Genomic DNA, 13,643 nt, shown 5'->3' with positions numbered 1-13,643 from the left:
TCTTCCTTTGGTACACATTGTTGCGTATACCTTTTGGCCGCTGCGTATATATATACTGTAGTGTCTATAAGACAAGTTATCTTTATATGTTTCTAGAGGGTTCGTCGTACAAATCTCTTTTTGTGTCTGTTTCTGTCTACCCTTAATAGACTTGACCGTTTCGGAACGGATGAGTCCTTCAGATGCCAAGATAATCGATTGAAATGTTACCTAAACCGTTTTTTTTCGCTCTTTCCCCCCTCGGTTTAACTACTGCGATACTAAGGGGAAGATGAAATAGCAAAATGGAAACTAGACAACCCAAAAGATGCTTCTTCTTCTTCTTCTCTTGACCGTGTGAAATTGGGTCTATCCAATAAAGGGAGTTTGAAGTTAAACTTTTTCCTTCTATTCTCCCTCTCATCTATTAACGAGGGAATGTTTTGTTAATCAAAAATGAATGACGTCTTCGTTCATCCCTCCTCCCCATCATCCGGGTGATCTGCTGCGGCTGGGGCTCTAATCAAGGGGCTACTAATAATACAAAACCCCTCTGTCCGAACCAATCCCAGATGGAACTGGAACTTAATGGGCGGAGGAGGGATGCCTTGTATGCAAATGTGTGTGTGTGTTGGCTCTTCTTCTTCTTCTTCCGCGTGCGTTCTCAAAAAAACGGTTCGAACGCTTGAGGTATATTCCGGTTCCATTGAAGTCTGAAAGATCCTCTCCTGCTTCACTTGCGTGCCATGATTTATTTTGGAAAAAATCGAAAAAAAGAGGCCCAGGAAAAATTTCCGATGTGGAAGGACCGAGAAATCTCCCCATTTAAAGGGGGGGGGGAGATGGTCAAAACAAAACGGGCTCTCGGTTGATGATGGAATCAGCTGAGAAGGTTTGATATTGACTTGTTCTTTAATATTTTTCTTTTGCCTTTTTCTTTTTTCGTTTCGTTTTCCACCCTGCTGCTTGAGCCTGATAGGGTCTTGGTTCTACCGAGCCCATGGCGCACGCGAACGGGTCATTGATCAACCTGACTACTTTCCCGCGCCAATTATTATCACGGGATGCAATCGCTTGCGACCCCCTCAGCATCGTCTCATCTTCTGCCCCTTCTCTTTTTTTCTTCTTTTTCGTTACCTTCACACGTATATATGGGGTCATTTCGTGTATTGTTGGTGGAATCTCCAGCGGTAGCTTCGGCTCTTTTTTTTTGTTTCCTAACTTTGCGTCCTTGGTGCCCATTTGAATAGCGCGCCAGATGGCGTCTCGTGTGGTCTCGTCAGGTCCGTCCCTTTTGTCCTCTCTGCTGCTGGCCTCTAACCAAAGTCGCAACTGAAGCCGGACACTTCGGTATTTTATCGGCAATCAAGTTCTCGCTGTCGTTTCTGTTTGTTGCTGCTCCCGTTGTTTGTTGACGTCGTTCTCTCCGACGACCGAGTGCAGAAAAAGAAAATCGACAAAAATTGGAGTTTCGCCGCGTTACGATTTATATATTCTATTTTTTCCGCCGAGAGCTCTGCTGGCGCTGCTGGACGACGGCCATAAAAGATCGACCATCTCAGGCGAAAAAAGGGAGAGAGGGGTGTGGTTGAGTATGTGTCTTTTCGAAACGACGAGAGAATAAGAGAGAGAGAGAGAGAGAGAGAGAGCCAGGTCTATCTGCTTCGTTTTCTCTGCTCTCTGGTTGGTGGAGATAAACGGTGGGGGGACTCTGGCGTATGTATGCACCGTTTTTTTGAAGCTTGCTGGCCCTTCTTTTTATGGGTTTTCCTCTTGTCTCACCGGTGCTACTCGCCCGAGTTGATTTCAGTGAACTACTGCCCTCCGTCCTGAGCAGATCCCCGCAGAGCTCTCCATCAGTTGATGGTTGTTGTTGGTGTTTCACAGTGTTCCGCATTTCAAAGTGTTTGTTTGCCTCTTCCCGATTCCAGTGTGCCTTACTGATGTGCTTTCTGTTCGTAGTGTTGCGCAACATCGGTGCGCCTTTGCGCCTGTTGCGTCGCCAACCTGCGTGCGTGCCCCTCGTACTCCCGCGTGACAACTTTAAAAGCTTTTGAAACTGCACCATTGATTCGTGTTTTTTTGTTCAGAAGAAATTGTTTCCAGGACTTTTTTTGATCAGTTCGTCGCCATCGCACAGACATTTTAACCCCTTGGCTTTTTCTTTGATGTTCGCTCGATTGATTTTCGTCTAGTTTGCGTGATTTGAAATCTCGTCAGTTGACTTCGACAGGTTTTTTGTTTAGTTTTTAGGACGGGACGTACGGACTTGAATAGGGAAATTCAAGTTCGGTGACACAATCGCGGTTGGTTCGTCTTGTCTATTCTAATTAAATTTGTTGATATGCATTTGGGAAATTCAAACGAAAGGAGTGGCGCCCAGGGTCTGTGGCGAAGAAGGCTGTCTGCTCGTCTTGCGTGATTTCCCGTTCCAATTCGAAACGACGTCCCGGTTTTTTTTTCTCTCTCTTTCCGAGCAGCTCGTTCACATTATACAGCGTTCAAATAGTCTTTGAAAGTTATTGTGTCGAACAAATTTCTGTATTTATTGAAAACGACAAGGGCAATGACAACCCGGTTTAACCAGCAGAGCCAAGAATGGCATATCTCTTAACAGCTAAGAGACTGGAATCTCCAATTAACCAAACATTTTTCCCTTTTTCTCTTTTGTTTCTATTTTGCTGTTTAGACCGTATATAGGGTTGTTGTTGTTGTTGTTGTTGACGTTTCTCTCGAATGAGAAATAATAGAGACGTTAGGTCGTTGATTGTCTTCCACACAAGTTTTCTCGCTTTATCTTTAACATCAATTATCCTTATTGTATTTGTGATTCGTTTTCGGAATCCATCAACATCATCATTTTCGGTAGCGTGAAGCAATCACAATGGTTATTTTTTATGATTATTTTGATTAGCAATCACGCTTCTTTTGCATTTGCTGTCCCTTCGTCTTCTTGGCGTTCATTGGGGAATCTATCAACAACGTAATTAGTATTCAATTTAATATTCATCATCTCATTAATAAGCGGCAGAGATTCTCTGATGAGAACGCGGGACGCGTTGAATTGGCCGCACCTCGAAAGCGTGACTGATACTTCAATCGACTGTGTACGAAACCACAAAGAAGAAGTGTATAAAAATGGTAAATTCAACGAATCCCGCAACGACGAAGAAAAAGAATTTCTAAGGAAACAAATCAGCCAGAAAAAAAAACTTCTTTTCTTCTTCTTTCTCTTTTGCCTTTACAAAATTAAAATAGAGCCTTGCTAGAACATTGCATAAGTTTTCGATAAAAACCCGGCGTCTGGATCAATCAGATGGGAAGATGAGATGTGTGTAGTCCCTATTGTGTCTGTAAAAGAGAGAGAGAAAGAACATTCTTTGTTCTTCAAAAAATTTGTCTATTTTCTTAAAAGAGCCCGAAACAAAAAGTCCATTCTACATATCAATGAGTTACCTTGCGCCGAAGATGAAAAAGCCGATCTTAGGATCCATCCTAGATTTCTCTGACGTCTTTCCTTGGTCATCGCTGATTTTTCGTTTCATTTGCTTGTCAAAACACAATCATGTAATATACTAGCTAGCTAGACAAACCTTTGTCCAGTTGAATAGGTTTCGATTGGAGACTGGAGAATCGAAATCAGAATGAAGGAAAATCGTCTGGGGAATCTGATTGGCTCTACCAAAAATGAATTTCGAGAAGAATGAAGAAATAAAATAAAATAGGAGAGAGAGAGAGAGAGAGAGTAGGAAAGCGTTTGATGTCTTATATAGCTTGTAGGTGTTAATATTTGATGTAAATCAGTCCATCCCATTGACCGTGTTTCGTATTGGAATCGGTTGGCATCGTCGGCCTTCGTGAAAGTGCGCCATCTCTCTGGCGTACCGAGCAGACAGCCCCCCGCTCGACTCGGACGGACTCTCCTTTTTCAAATGTGTGGGGCTATATAATCTATATATTCTGCGCTTTACTACCGCCGCCTTTCGGTCGAGATGATGAGTCCTATACCACCACCTTGTTTTATAAATAGTCGTCGTCGTCGTTGCCGTGCCCGCCGGCTTCGTGTCATAAAGATGGCGCCTGTGATGATGAGACGACTGCCATGGCTGTGTTGGTTAGCGCTCTGGGTGACGACCGCGAAAGTGACGAGCGCGACGGGAGTTACTCAATCAAACGCTGAAGGTGGCAATGGCAACAGCAGCAGCCTCAGCCCGGCCGACTGGTCCTGTCCGCTGGAAAAATGGTCGCTAGAGGAGCGCCAAAATCGGTCGCAGGTGGTGTTCACGGCCGTGATTGAATCGTGCCAAACGAGCGAGTCTGGCAGCATCGACGGTGAAACTGTCGAAGACGATCAAGAGATCTGTCTGCGCTATTTGATGCAGCAGTCACAAGACCAGCCGATTGTAGGCGATCCCAATCTGGCGATTAACGTCCGAATCAAAAAAGTCGTCAAGGGACTTGATCGGATGTGGGAAGGACGTCGGGTGCGGGTCGAAGGTCTAAGGGACCCTCGCATCTGTCCCAGCCGCGTCCGGCTCCGTGACACGCGCATTTTCCTGGCGAGTTACGTCAATCAGCCCGTGTCATCCACGATCCACGATGACGATGAAACGCTGGCTCCCGTCCACCATCAGCCGCCGATCGATTCAGCTGCGCCCATCCGACTACGACTCAACTCTAGTTTGATGTCCGTCAGTCTGCGTCACTTGCAGCAGCTACGGGCATTCACCAAAGGTAGAAATTGTTGTTTTTGGTATATTTTTGTTTTACATTTTTCTGTCTCCCTCCGTCCATCACCGCAACATCCACTTTCGTCTTGAGACACGCCGAATGATCTCTCTATTTTTATTTTTATTTTTTTAAATTTTGGTTTGGGTGGTTTGTTGAACTGCCCTTTCCACCAAAAACAAGCTCACTGGTGGAATTGTAATATTAATAAGACGGGCCAATGACATGAACTTTTGTCCGTCTCTTTTTCTCTCTCTCTCGTCACTGTCCAGGGTGTCCAGTGCCCTTGGATCGAAGAAAGCTTTATTAGGAGTCAACACTGACAATCTTGTCTTTTTCTTCGTCTTATTTTTGCCCACAACTATGACTGAATTTAGGTATAAAACGACTTTAAAGATACTGGTAATCGAGTTTGCTTTTTCCCTTGTCGAGACTCTGGGAGGGAGAGAGTTAACTCTATCGGCAGCAGCGGGAGCCATTTGCATTGAAACTTGATAAGGCTGGCTTTGGTCTGCTGTCTGTTTGGATGACACAAAAGTGGAAGGATTTTCAAATCGAGAAAAGAAGACAGCTCTGTCGGAGCAGTAACGATAACTCGCCCGGTTGCGTGGATGCAAGATTGAAAGACGATTTCCCCAGCGCTAAGAGACGGATGGAAAAGGATATATTTCGTACGTTTTTATAGAGTGATCGTTTGTCTTTTCTCGATATCACAAGAGCCAGCGAGGAATGTCTTGATAGACGTTCGCTCGTTCTTTTGTGTCTCTCCTGGCATTTTCTCCAGGGAAATTTGCTAACAGCTCCGACTCACTCTGTTATAGTCTGGCTGGCAGCGTTCGTTCGTTCGTTGCTCTAGTAGACAAGAAAATAGCGTCTTATAAGTTATAAAACGAGTGATTTACGATTTGTCGTTTAAGACTCTGTTGTAGTCGGTACACTTGACGGGATTTCGGTATCGGATCTGCTACTTGGCCTCCGAAGTCACGTATCCGTTTTACGATTCCCGTCGAACAATACGGAAAGATTACCACCACCGCTGGATGATATTCCAGGCTCCCCCGTTTTTTTTTTTATAGGCTCGTAATGTTGAAGGTTTTTCGTGCGGTACGTGAAACAATGACGCATCATTTGGAAATTCTTCTCTGTCCTAACCGCCCCCCGTCCCACGCCTCACTTGCTTACCGACCCTGTAGATGGCATCGTCCAAACGGACTAATCTTTATTCCCGTGTTTTTTTGTGTTCGCATTCTTCGTTTATGGCTCGTATGTGTCTCAGGAACAACCGTGTTTAATATTCTCCTTTGACAAATAAGCGCTACTATTCCTGTTCTAATATCGCTAATCTTTTCACGGTGCTAGCTCAATTTCTCTCCCATGATTTGGTGCTGTTGGCACTCGCAGTCGGCTGTTATATTATTCCCTAAAAGATTAAAGTTGAGACCTTCAATACTCGATGGACGGTGGGCATAGGCATCGATAGAACGACCGCTTTCTTTTTCGACTGCGGATGCCAATACGTTTTGGATGGCCGATGCTGCAACAGGTTATTTGGGCGTGTGGATGGATCAAGTGCTAACGGCGCTAGACGTCCTCTTGTTTAATGTTGAAGGTATTCGGACAGCTGACTTTTCTATAAAACTTTGAAATTTCTTCCCCCCCCCCCTCTCCGAATGAGCTCCACCCATCAACTGCCCGTTGGCATCAATTCGATCAAACGGCCAGAAAATAATAATAATAAAAAAAGAACTGGAAATTCAATCCCACTTTGAGAGACTGGAATCCATCAGAAAGAATCAAGTGGGTTGGAAGAATGGTAAAAAGAGCCCGGAACACTTGGAACTGACTGTTGGATACAGGCGATGTTTTTGTATCGGCTGACCGCCCGGCCGACGTTTATCTGATGATGGAGTTGTCATGGCGTGTCAATAATGGGCCCGGGCATCATTCTAATGACGTCGGGAGATGGCGGCCCGTTGCCTCCCATATAATTGACGGGGCCGCGCTTGCCAAACACAGGCGCGCGTGCAACAGCCGGCCGAGTCATCTTCCACGGCATTGATAATATATAACGAACCGATCACGAGAAATAAATACATATTGATGAGAGAAAAGAACGAAAAAAACATTGAGAATGCGCCAGTATACACTTCTACCCGATATAACCGTTGCTAAGTTTTCTTAATATTTTCTTCTTTGAATGGACTAAAGTAGAAACTTCTGTTTTAGCCATGCAGTCTAGCCGGCGAAGAAGTTCTACTTCATTTCTTATTGACGTGCTACTATTATTATTTAACTGCCTTCCTTTGTGCTGTAGGTAATTTCTTGGGATGAGCTTCTCTCATCATCAAACGAGTGGAGTTTAAATAACATCGCGAGAATGAACGAGGGAGAGATCAGAGCCCGCCTAGTTTCGTTTTTCTTGCGTCTTTCCTTTTTCTTCTTGTATTTTCTCAATTTTATCGCTTTTCTAGCCATTACCATGCCTTCGTAACATGATTTTGAACTTGGGTTTAAGGCTCAACTCAAATAAAACAAGGGTGTTTTTACGAGGAAATCCATTACCTTCGCAGTAGTGAAGGCATCCACCCCGTCGGCTCGATCCGTGTTTCGTTATTTTCTTGTTATTCTCCGGGTCCTTGTCCTTCTCCGTCTCCAAAAGTCACAGTATTTATGAAAGCAGTTACACGGGAAAATATGGGGAAAAGAAACGAAAATTACGCAATGGCTGCCCAACCTTCACTTGTCATTTATACATTCACACACGAAAAGAACCCAACGCGACCTCTCCAGTAGATGTTTTGATTGTAGTTTGGAATGATTTGGCCATGAAGATAATTTCGCTTGGACGTAAACATAGTCGTTAATTCGGAACGACAGTTTCCAACCGTAGGCGCGTCGTTATTGATTAAATGTGTGAGGAATAACTTCCTCTGTGTACACGTGAAGCGTCCCGAAATGCATGGGGTACCGAGTCAAATGAGTGAGGGGAAGACGAAGTGAATTATCATACTTGAGTTTGAAAAGGCAGTCTCCTTCCTACGCCTCTCTATCTCCACAATACTCTCTCCTTCACGTACTCCATCACGCCTCTCTTTAACGGCTTCCGGCGTGTGCGAATCACCTCGGGGAAACGAGCTTCATTCGGGTTTCAAATGAATCAGAACTTTGCCATAGGTACAGATATATGTGTGGAAGCCGTCCGCACGCTGACACATGTCTCTAGGAGAGATGATCGAAATGGAAGCGACGACGGATGAGTAGGATTGCCACCGTGATTCATCGTCGCCGCAATCTCCGTCTCACGCCGCGGTGATTTCAAAAGAGCGGGAGGGGGAGCATAATAATAAAAAAAAAAACCGGTTTAAATTCCGTGTTTCTTCATTTCAATCTGGAGAGGCCTGTGGGTTGCAAAAAAATGAAGAACGAATTCAGTGGCCCCACTTGTGTTTGTTATTACCGTGTACAGATAAATCATGAGAGAAGATAGAAACAATCACGACGAGGGCGTTTGGCACCCGTGACCGAATATGGGCACGCCTTACGCGCCATCGCGTTTTTTAATCAGCGTCAGTTTCTTATTTTTTTTCTTCTCCCCGTTGGTTTCGCCTGTTTTGTTTTACAAAAACACCGTCAGTCTCGACTATTAAAAAAAAGAAGAAAAATTCCCGAACCGGGAGGAGGTTGAAGACAAAATATAATCATAAAAGATTATTTGGTGAGTCGTATACACAATCGTCGTTTTCGTTTGCATTTACGGCCACCACTATACGGATGTAAGGGCCGCTGCATCCGGTCAGAGTACTGGACGGATGAACATGAGCGGAGAATATGAGCGGGAGCTGACAGTTCCGACTGGCGACCTTTCAACGCCAGTGGAACTGCTGCTGATTGCACAGCGTCTTGGCAGTCTCTTCTTCCGTCTTGGCCCCACGAAGAATTACAGGGGAAGGATCTTGTGTAACAGCCATTGGAGGTATAGGCACTCTTTGAAAAAGGGGAAGAAACAAAGCACGCACAAAATCCAAGGAAAAGAATTGAAAAAGGAAGAAAAAAAAACCTACAAATCCTATAGATAAGACTAGACCATTGATTTGCTGGCAGGGGGGCAACGGGGTTATAGCGCAGCCATCTGGACAATACATCAATCTGCATCCAGACATTTCTTTCCCTTTCAATTTTCGTCTTCTTATTCCAAATAAATAAAAACGTAACCCCCCCCCCACTCCACGTGACTTTGATTCTTCTTGTCTTCGCAACATGGGAGTTTGTAGCCCCCGCGGCCGCTGGTGGCAGGGCCTAGATCGCCCGCTATTGTTTGCTCCAATCTTGTCCTCCTGCTGACATAAAAGGAACAAGTAACCCTCGTTATTTGCTCCTTACTTTTTTTTTGTGTGTGTGCTCCCAGCTGTACCTACTACACTCTGCACATACATTTCCCATGATGAATCCATTATTTGAAGGGGAAAGGATATGAAGATACATACGAGCGCTGCCACAAGAGTTTTGTTTCTTTTTGGCAAAAAGAAAATGAGTTGCCATGTTTCGTGAGCGTATCGGCAGGTGGTCGATGGTGCGATCGAACCATCCATCAACTTGCGGTTTGATCTGCTCGTGTCTGCCAACCAGACAACCTATGCAGAATCCCGTGCATATAGTATGCTGCCTTTCTTTGTTTCCATCGATCACGACCTTATCCATCTGCTTTGCTGCCACGTCAAGTCTCGACGACAGAACACCAACATGATTTGAAGAGGGGAAAAGAAGGAAAAAAACAAAATCCTTTCTGGTTCTTTTTTGTTCTTGTTTTCTTGCTCTCTTCACTCAGCGTGACGTCGTCAATCACAGATTCCTACATATACACTTCTCTTGCTCCACTAAATATCCCTAGGCAACCTTTTTTTCAATTAACAATGTACGTATATGTAGCTCTCTGAACGTCAATCGATGAATCAATGAAAGACGGCGGTGGGACAGAGAGGTTTCCAACAATTGCCGATTTATGTAACTTTACAACCAACCGCCCTCAGCGACACAATTGGATCGCATTCTGAATGGTGATTGGTTAAGAACCAGAAAAAAAAAGTCTCTTGGATCTATCACCTGGTAATACCCGGGATTTCAGAGTTTAGACGTTGAAAAGATGGAACGAAAGGGGAGTTACCTATGTTCCCCCTTGTCGGGTGAACAATCACTATGCAGATGAAGTTAATGGTCCAATTTGTACCACCCGCTGCGCTCCATCCTTTATTCCCCATCTGCCCATCTGCCATCCACAGTTCATATATTGTATGCGCAAATGTAGTGAATGTTCCACTTAGTCGCCGATTCGGCGAACAGTTGACTCTTTTGTGCTGTACTTTGTACTTTTTCACTCGTCACTTGGATTCACTTTTTGACGTTTTCTTTTGCTGCCAAGCGCTCGAGTGCGCGACGTCGCCGTCGACCATCGAGTTCGATTCACTTCTCACAGTGGGAGGTCGCATCGTTTGGCTCCTTCGAGCCGAGGTTTTTGATCGATGAGAGTTTACTTTTTCCCCCAACCTTTTGTTATTGGCCCAGCTATTGGTCTACGAGAGCTGGTCAGTACTGGAATGATTTCGTCCTTTAGAAACAACAACAAAGAAGCCCATCGTTTTTATTCTTTTGATATTTTATGGAGGATAGCGTTAGAAAAGGGAGTGTTTTGAAACCCTCTACTAAAGGAATGTCTAATTAACTTGCACTCCTCCTACGCCGATTTCTTCCCTTATTTCTACGAGTTTTCTTTATTGAATAGCAAAACAAAAAGCAAGGTAGAAACGAGAAGCAAAACTTTGCTTTTCGTTCGGTCGATACTCGATACCGAAAGAGAGGAATAACTTGGGGGGGGGGGGACCTAACATAAAAGAAACATACGAAACCAGCGACAAATATTTCCCTTTTTCATCCTTAATTAGCATCGGAGACTTTCGCTGAGCTTTGTGCCTCTTTGTTGTCCTATTCTGCTCGATAGTGAACTGCAAGTTTGTTGGTATATTTCACTCTCCATGCGTTCCGTTTGTACCTTGGTAAGTCATTTTCAAAAGCGTGACGTATTCATGTCCGCCCACGATTCCTTTTGGGCGGTGAGGCGCGTCTTTAACTGCACGGTCTTGTCGGTGACGCGTAGGTAATTGGATTAGCTACCTTTCAGTGCCACTTTGTGTCACCTCACTACTCTTGGAAGAGGGGGAGCCCGTGAGTTTTATCGAACGTCGACGGTATAGCGCTGCACAGATTTCTTTAAAAAATCTCAATCACCCAAAAAAATGTCATCTTTTGGTGCGTGGGATGGGATCCATCCATTTCATTTTTTCTTTGGCTTTGTTTTGTCATTTAGAACGTGTCAGTGAATCGATGACGGGTCAATAACGCCACGCTGCAGAGAAAAAGGGACACGAGAATTCGCTTAGTCATGATACACTTGAAATTGCGCAAGAGAATCGCAGTATTCTATTTTTATTTTTAAATAACGCCTTGATCCCTGTCCTATTTTTTTGTATTAGTTTTGCATTTTAATATAACCAAGGGACAAAAGAGTGACACGTATTGATTTGACCAATTTTTTCGGATGGTGTGAAATGCTGTTATTTCGTACATCAACAACGGTATAGGAACGTCCATGTTCTTATTGAACTCTATATTTTGTTATCTGTCGAGAAGCGCTTGGTTTCACTTCAAACGTCCGTTCTCTCCCAACATGGAACAATACACGTACACGTCGTCTTTCGTTATTAAGTTTCCTTGTTTGTTTTGAACGTCACGTAGCAAGAGAGTAAACGTTTCCCAGAGTTTATTTCCATTTTTTGTTTATTTGTTTTCTGGAAACTCTCGAGCCAAAGAGACGGTGGCTTACAAAATATCGCTTCCGTTTGGTTTGTATGCCTCTTCAGAATCGACAATTCAATTTCAAGGATATGAGCGCAACGATTGCGTAAACCTATTGCGTCTACTCGAAATTTGTTGAAGTGGGAACAAGTAGACCGAACTTGACATGATTATGAGTCTTATGGTGTGAGTTTCCTTGAGCCTCGGAACGTGAACATTGAAAATGCCAGATCGAAACTTTACCCGAGGAAATAAGAGTAAAGCGTTCAAGAATAAGAAAAAAAAAAACATTTCACGTCCCAATTGCTTCGTTTTTTAAATACTAAATCATCTGGCACTTGTTTCTAACTGAGACGGTTTCATTCAATGGATACCCTTTTATCTTGATTGCCAGCATATAAATAACAGTTTGAAATAATTGATTCAATTTGTTTTAACTTATATTCTCTTTCTTGCCCTTGCAGATGTTCCATTCGACAGTCGAGCTGCTTCTGCTGCATCTTCGGTTACTGTGCTTGATGGTTAGTCGTGATCCATTATTATTTATAGTTTTTTTTTTTTTTTTATTTAGATTTTTCTTTTCAATCGAAGTTTCTTTTATTCTTATTAATGCTGTGAACGCGACTAAACTCTTTTTGGTGCACCAGAAGGCAACAAGAAGGTGCTGACATTGATTAGTGAGCGATGTTATTTTATTTAAACTAGCACTTAGATTTTGTTTGTTGTTTTTTAACGAACCAAGAATGCAATATCTGCTGAGCTCACTTAAATTACTCAGAATAACATGATTGCAATTCTCGTTCGGCGAAAGACGTCATCAAATTTATTCCTATGAGTCGATTTATCCGTGACTCCGGCAGAATCTTATTGGGGGTTGTTTACGGTGCGTTACCAATTGTCTGGTGCTGTGTTGTGATGCAGGACGCAATCGCAAAGTTTTCCACCCCGTAAATTCCCTTTGATCGAGATCCTATGGTCCTTCTGAATAAGTGAGAGAGACAAGAGAACGGAGGAGGGTGGGTATTTACGGACCGTCTACGGGAAACAAAAGAAGATGAGATTCAATTTATTCAACTCGATGGCGTACTCGAATAAGCTCAAAACCAACATATATCCCTGCTGTTGCATTTATTGTTCTTCGACCCTCCGTCAGAACATCTAGCGTGTACTTCCACACAATGCGCACATAATAGCAATTTCGTTCAGGAATCCGAGTACTTAATGCGCTACCGCATCAAATATCTCCTTCAGCGACTAGCGAGCAACAATTTTAGTTCAGAGTTATACCTCAACATAATATCGGCAACATAAGGACATCTCCAAACAGGATTTCATCATTCTACTTACATTTCTGTGGGCTGACTTTGTTGTTTGTTTGTTTCATATTCAGGAACTTTTGTCTGCTCACTGACGTAGTCACGACAGTAGTCAAACTAGTTGTGTTTCCCCTGGTCTCGCTAGACCTAACGTAATCGAGTCAAACGTGATTCGTGTAGAATTCTAATAATGAAAGATGAGAGGATGAAGAATTTAAAAAGAATTGCGGTCCAGTTATTTTCAACTTTCTAGCTGACATTTTCTTTTTTTGTCTGTCAAGTTAAGTCTCGCCATTTTGCGTTGCTCATCCTAATGAGAAAAAGGCCCCGGCTCAACGACGTTAATTCCCCTTGGCTATGAAAATCCTTACTTTTGGGATGAAGTTGGATTTTTTGGCTATTATTTACCGGACCGTACTTCTAAATCTGGAAGTTACCCGTCTTTTTTTCCCAACATTTATCAGGATCTTCTTTTATATCTTCTCTTAATTCTGTGTTGTTCCTCATCAGCTTGGGAATTTATGGCGACTTAGTGAGTGGGAACATCATTGGAGGTCGAGAAAGGAAGGGGGGAAACAAGGCTTGGTCTTGATGGGAATAATAATGGAAAATCTCAATCTGGCCAAGCCGGCTTCTTCCGCTCACATCCAGCACACCACCGCCTCCTCTGCCCGTCTCAGCTGATGATTCAATCATGCCGAAGATTGCCCTTCCCTCCTTCTACTTCACTTATCAGGGGGGAGAAAAAAAAAGTGGCTAAGACGGCGTGCTGTC

At 43.6% G+C, this 13,643-nt stretch overlaps 1 protein-coding gene across 8 annotated transcripts in view; it reads left to right on the top strand.

Moving 5' to 3' along the window:
• Positions 1-13,643, top strand: part of LOC124344079 (agrin-like) — a 50,756-nt gene that overhangs the window by 21,946 nt on the left and 15,167 nt on the right. For 6 of the 8 annotated variants that reach the window (XM_046797491.1, XM_046797487.1, XM_046797490.1 and 3 more), the window contains one exon: positions 12,018-12,074. In XM_046797491.1, coding sequence (XP_046653447.1) covers positions 12,018-12,074 — 57 coding nt within the window. Of the gene's footprint in view, positions 1-1,514; positions 2,290-4,009; positions 4,714-12,017; positions 12,075-13,643 lie in introns of those variants that run through there. The other 2 variants (XM_046797488.1, XM_046797489.1) reach the window with 2 other exon arrangements.

The sequence above is a fragment of the Daphnia pulicaria genome, chromosome 6, assembly GCF_021234035.1.
Source record: "Daphnia pulicaria isolate SC F1-1A chromosome 6, SC_F0-13Bv2, whole genome shotgun sequence".
Lineage (NCBI taxonomy): Eukaryota > Metazoa > Arthropoda > Branchiopoda > Diplostraca > Daphniidae > Daphnia > Daphnia pulicaria.
Note: the sequence above shows the minus strand (reverse complement) of the source record. Positions and strands in the feature narration are given on the sequence as shown.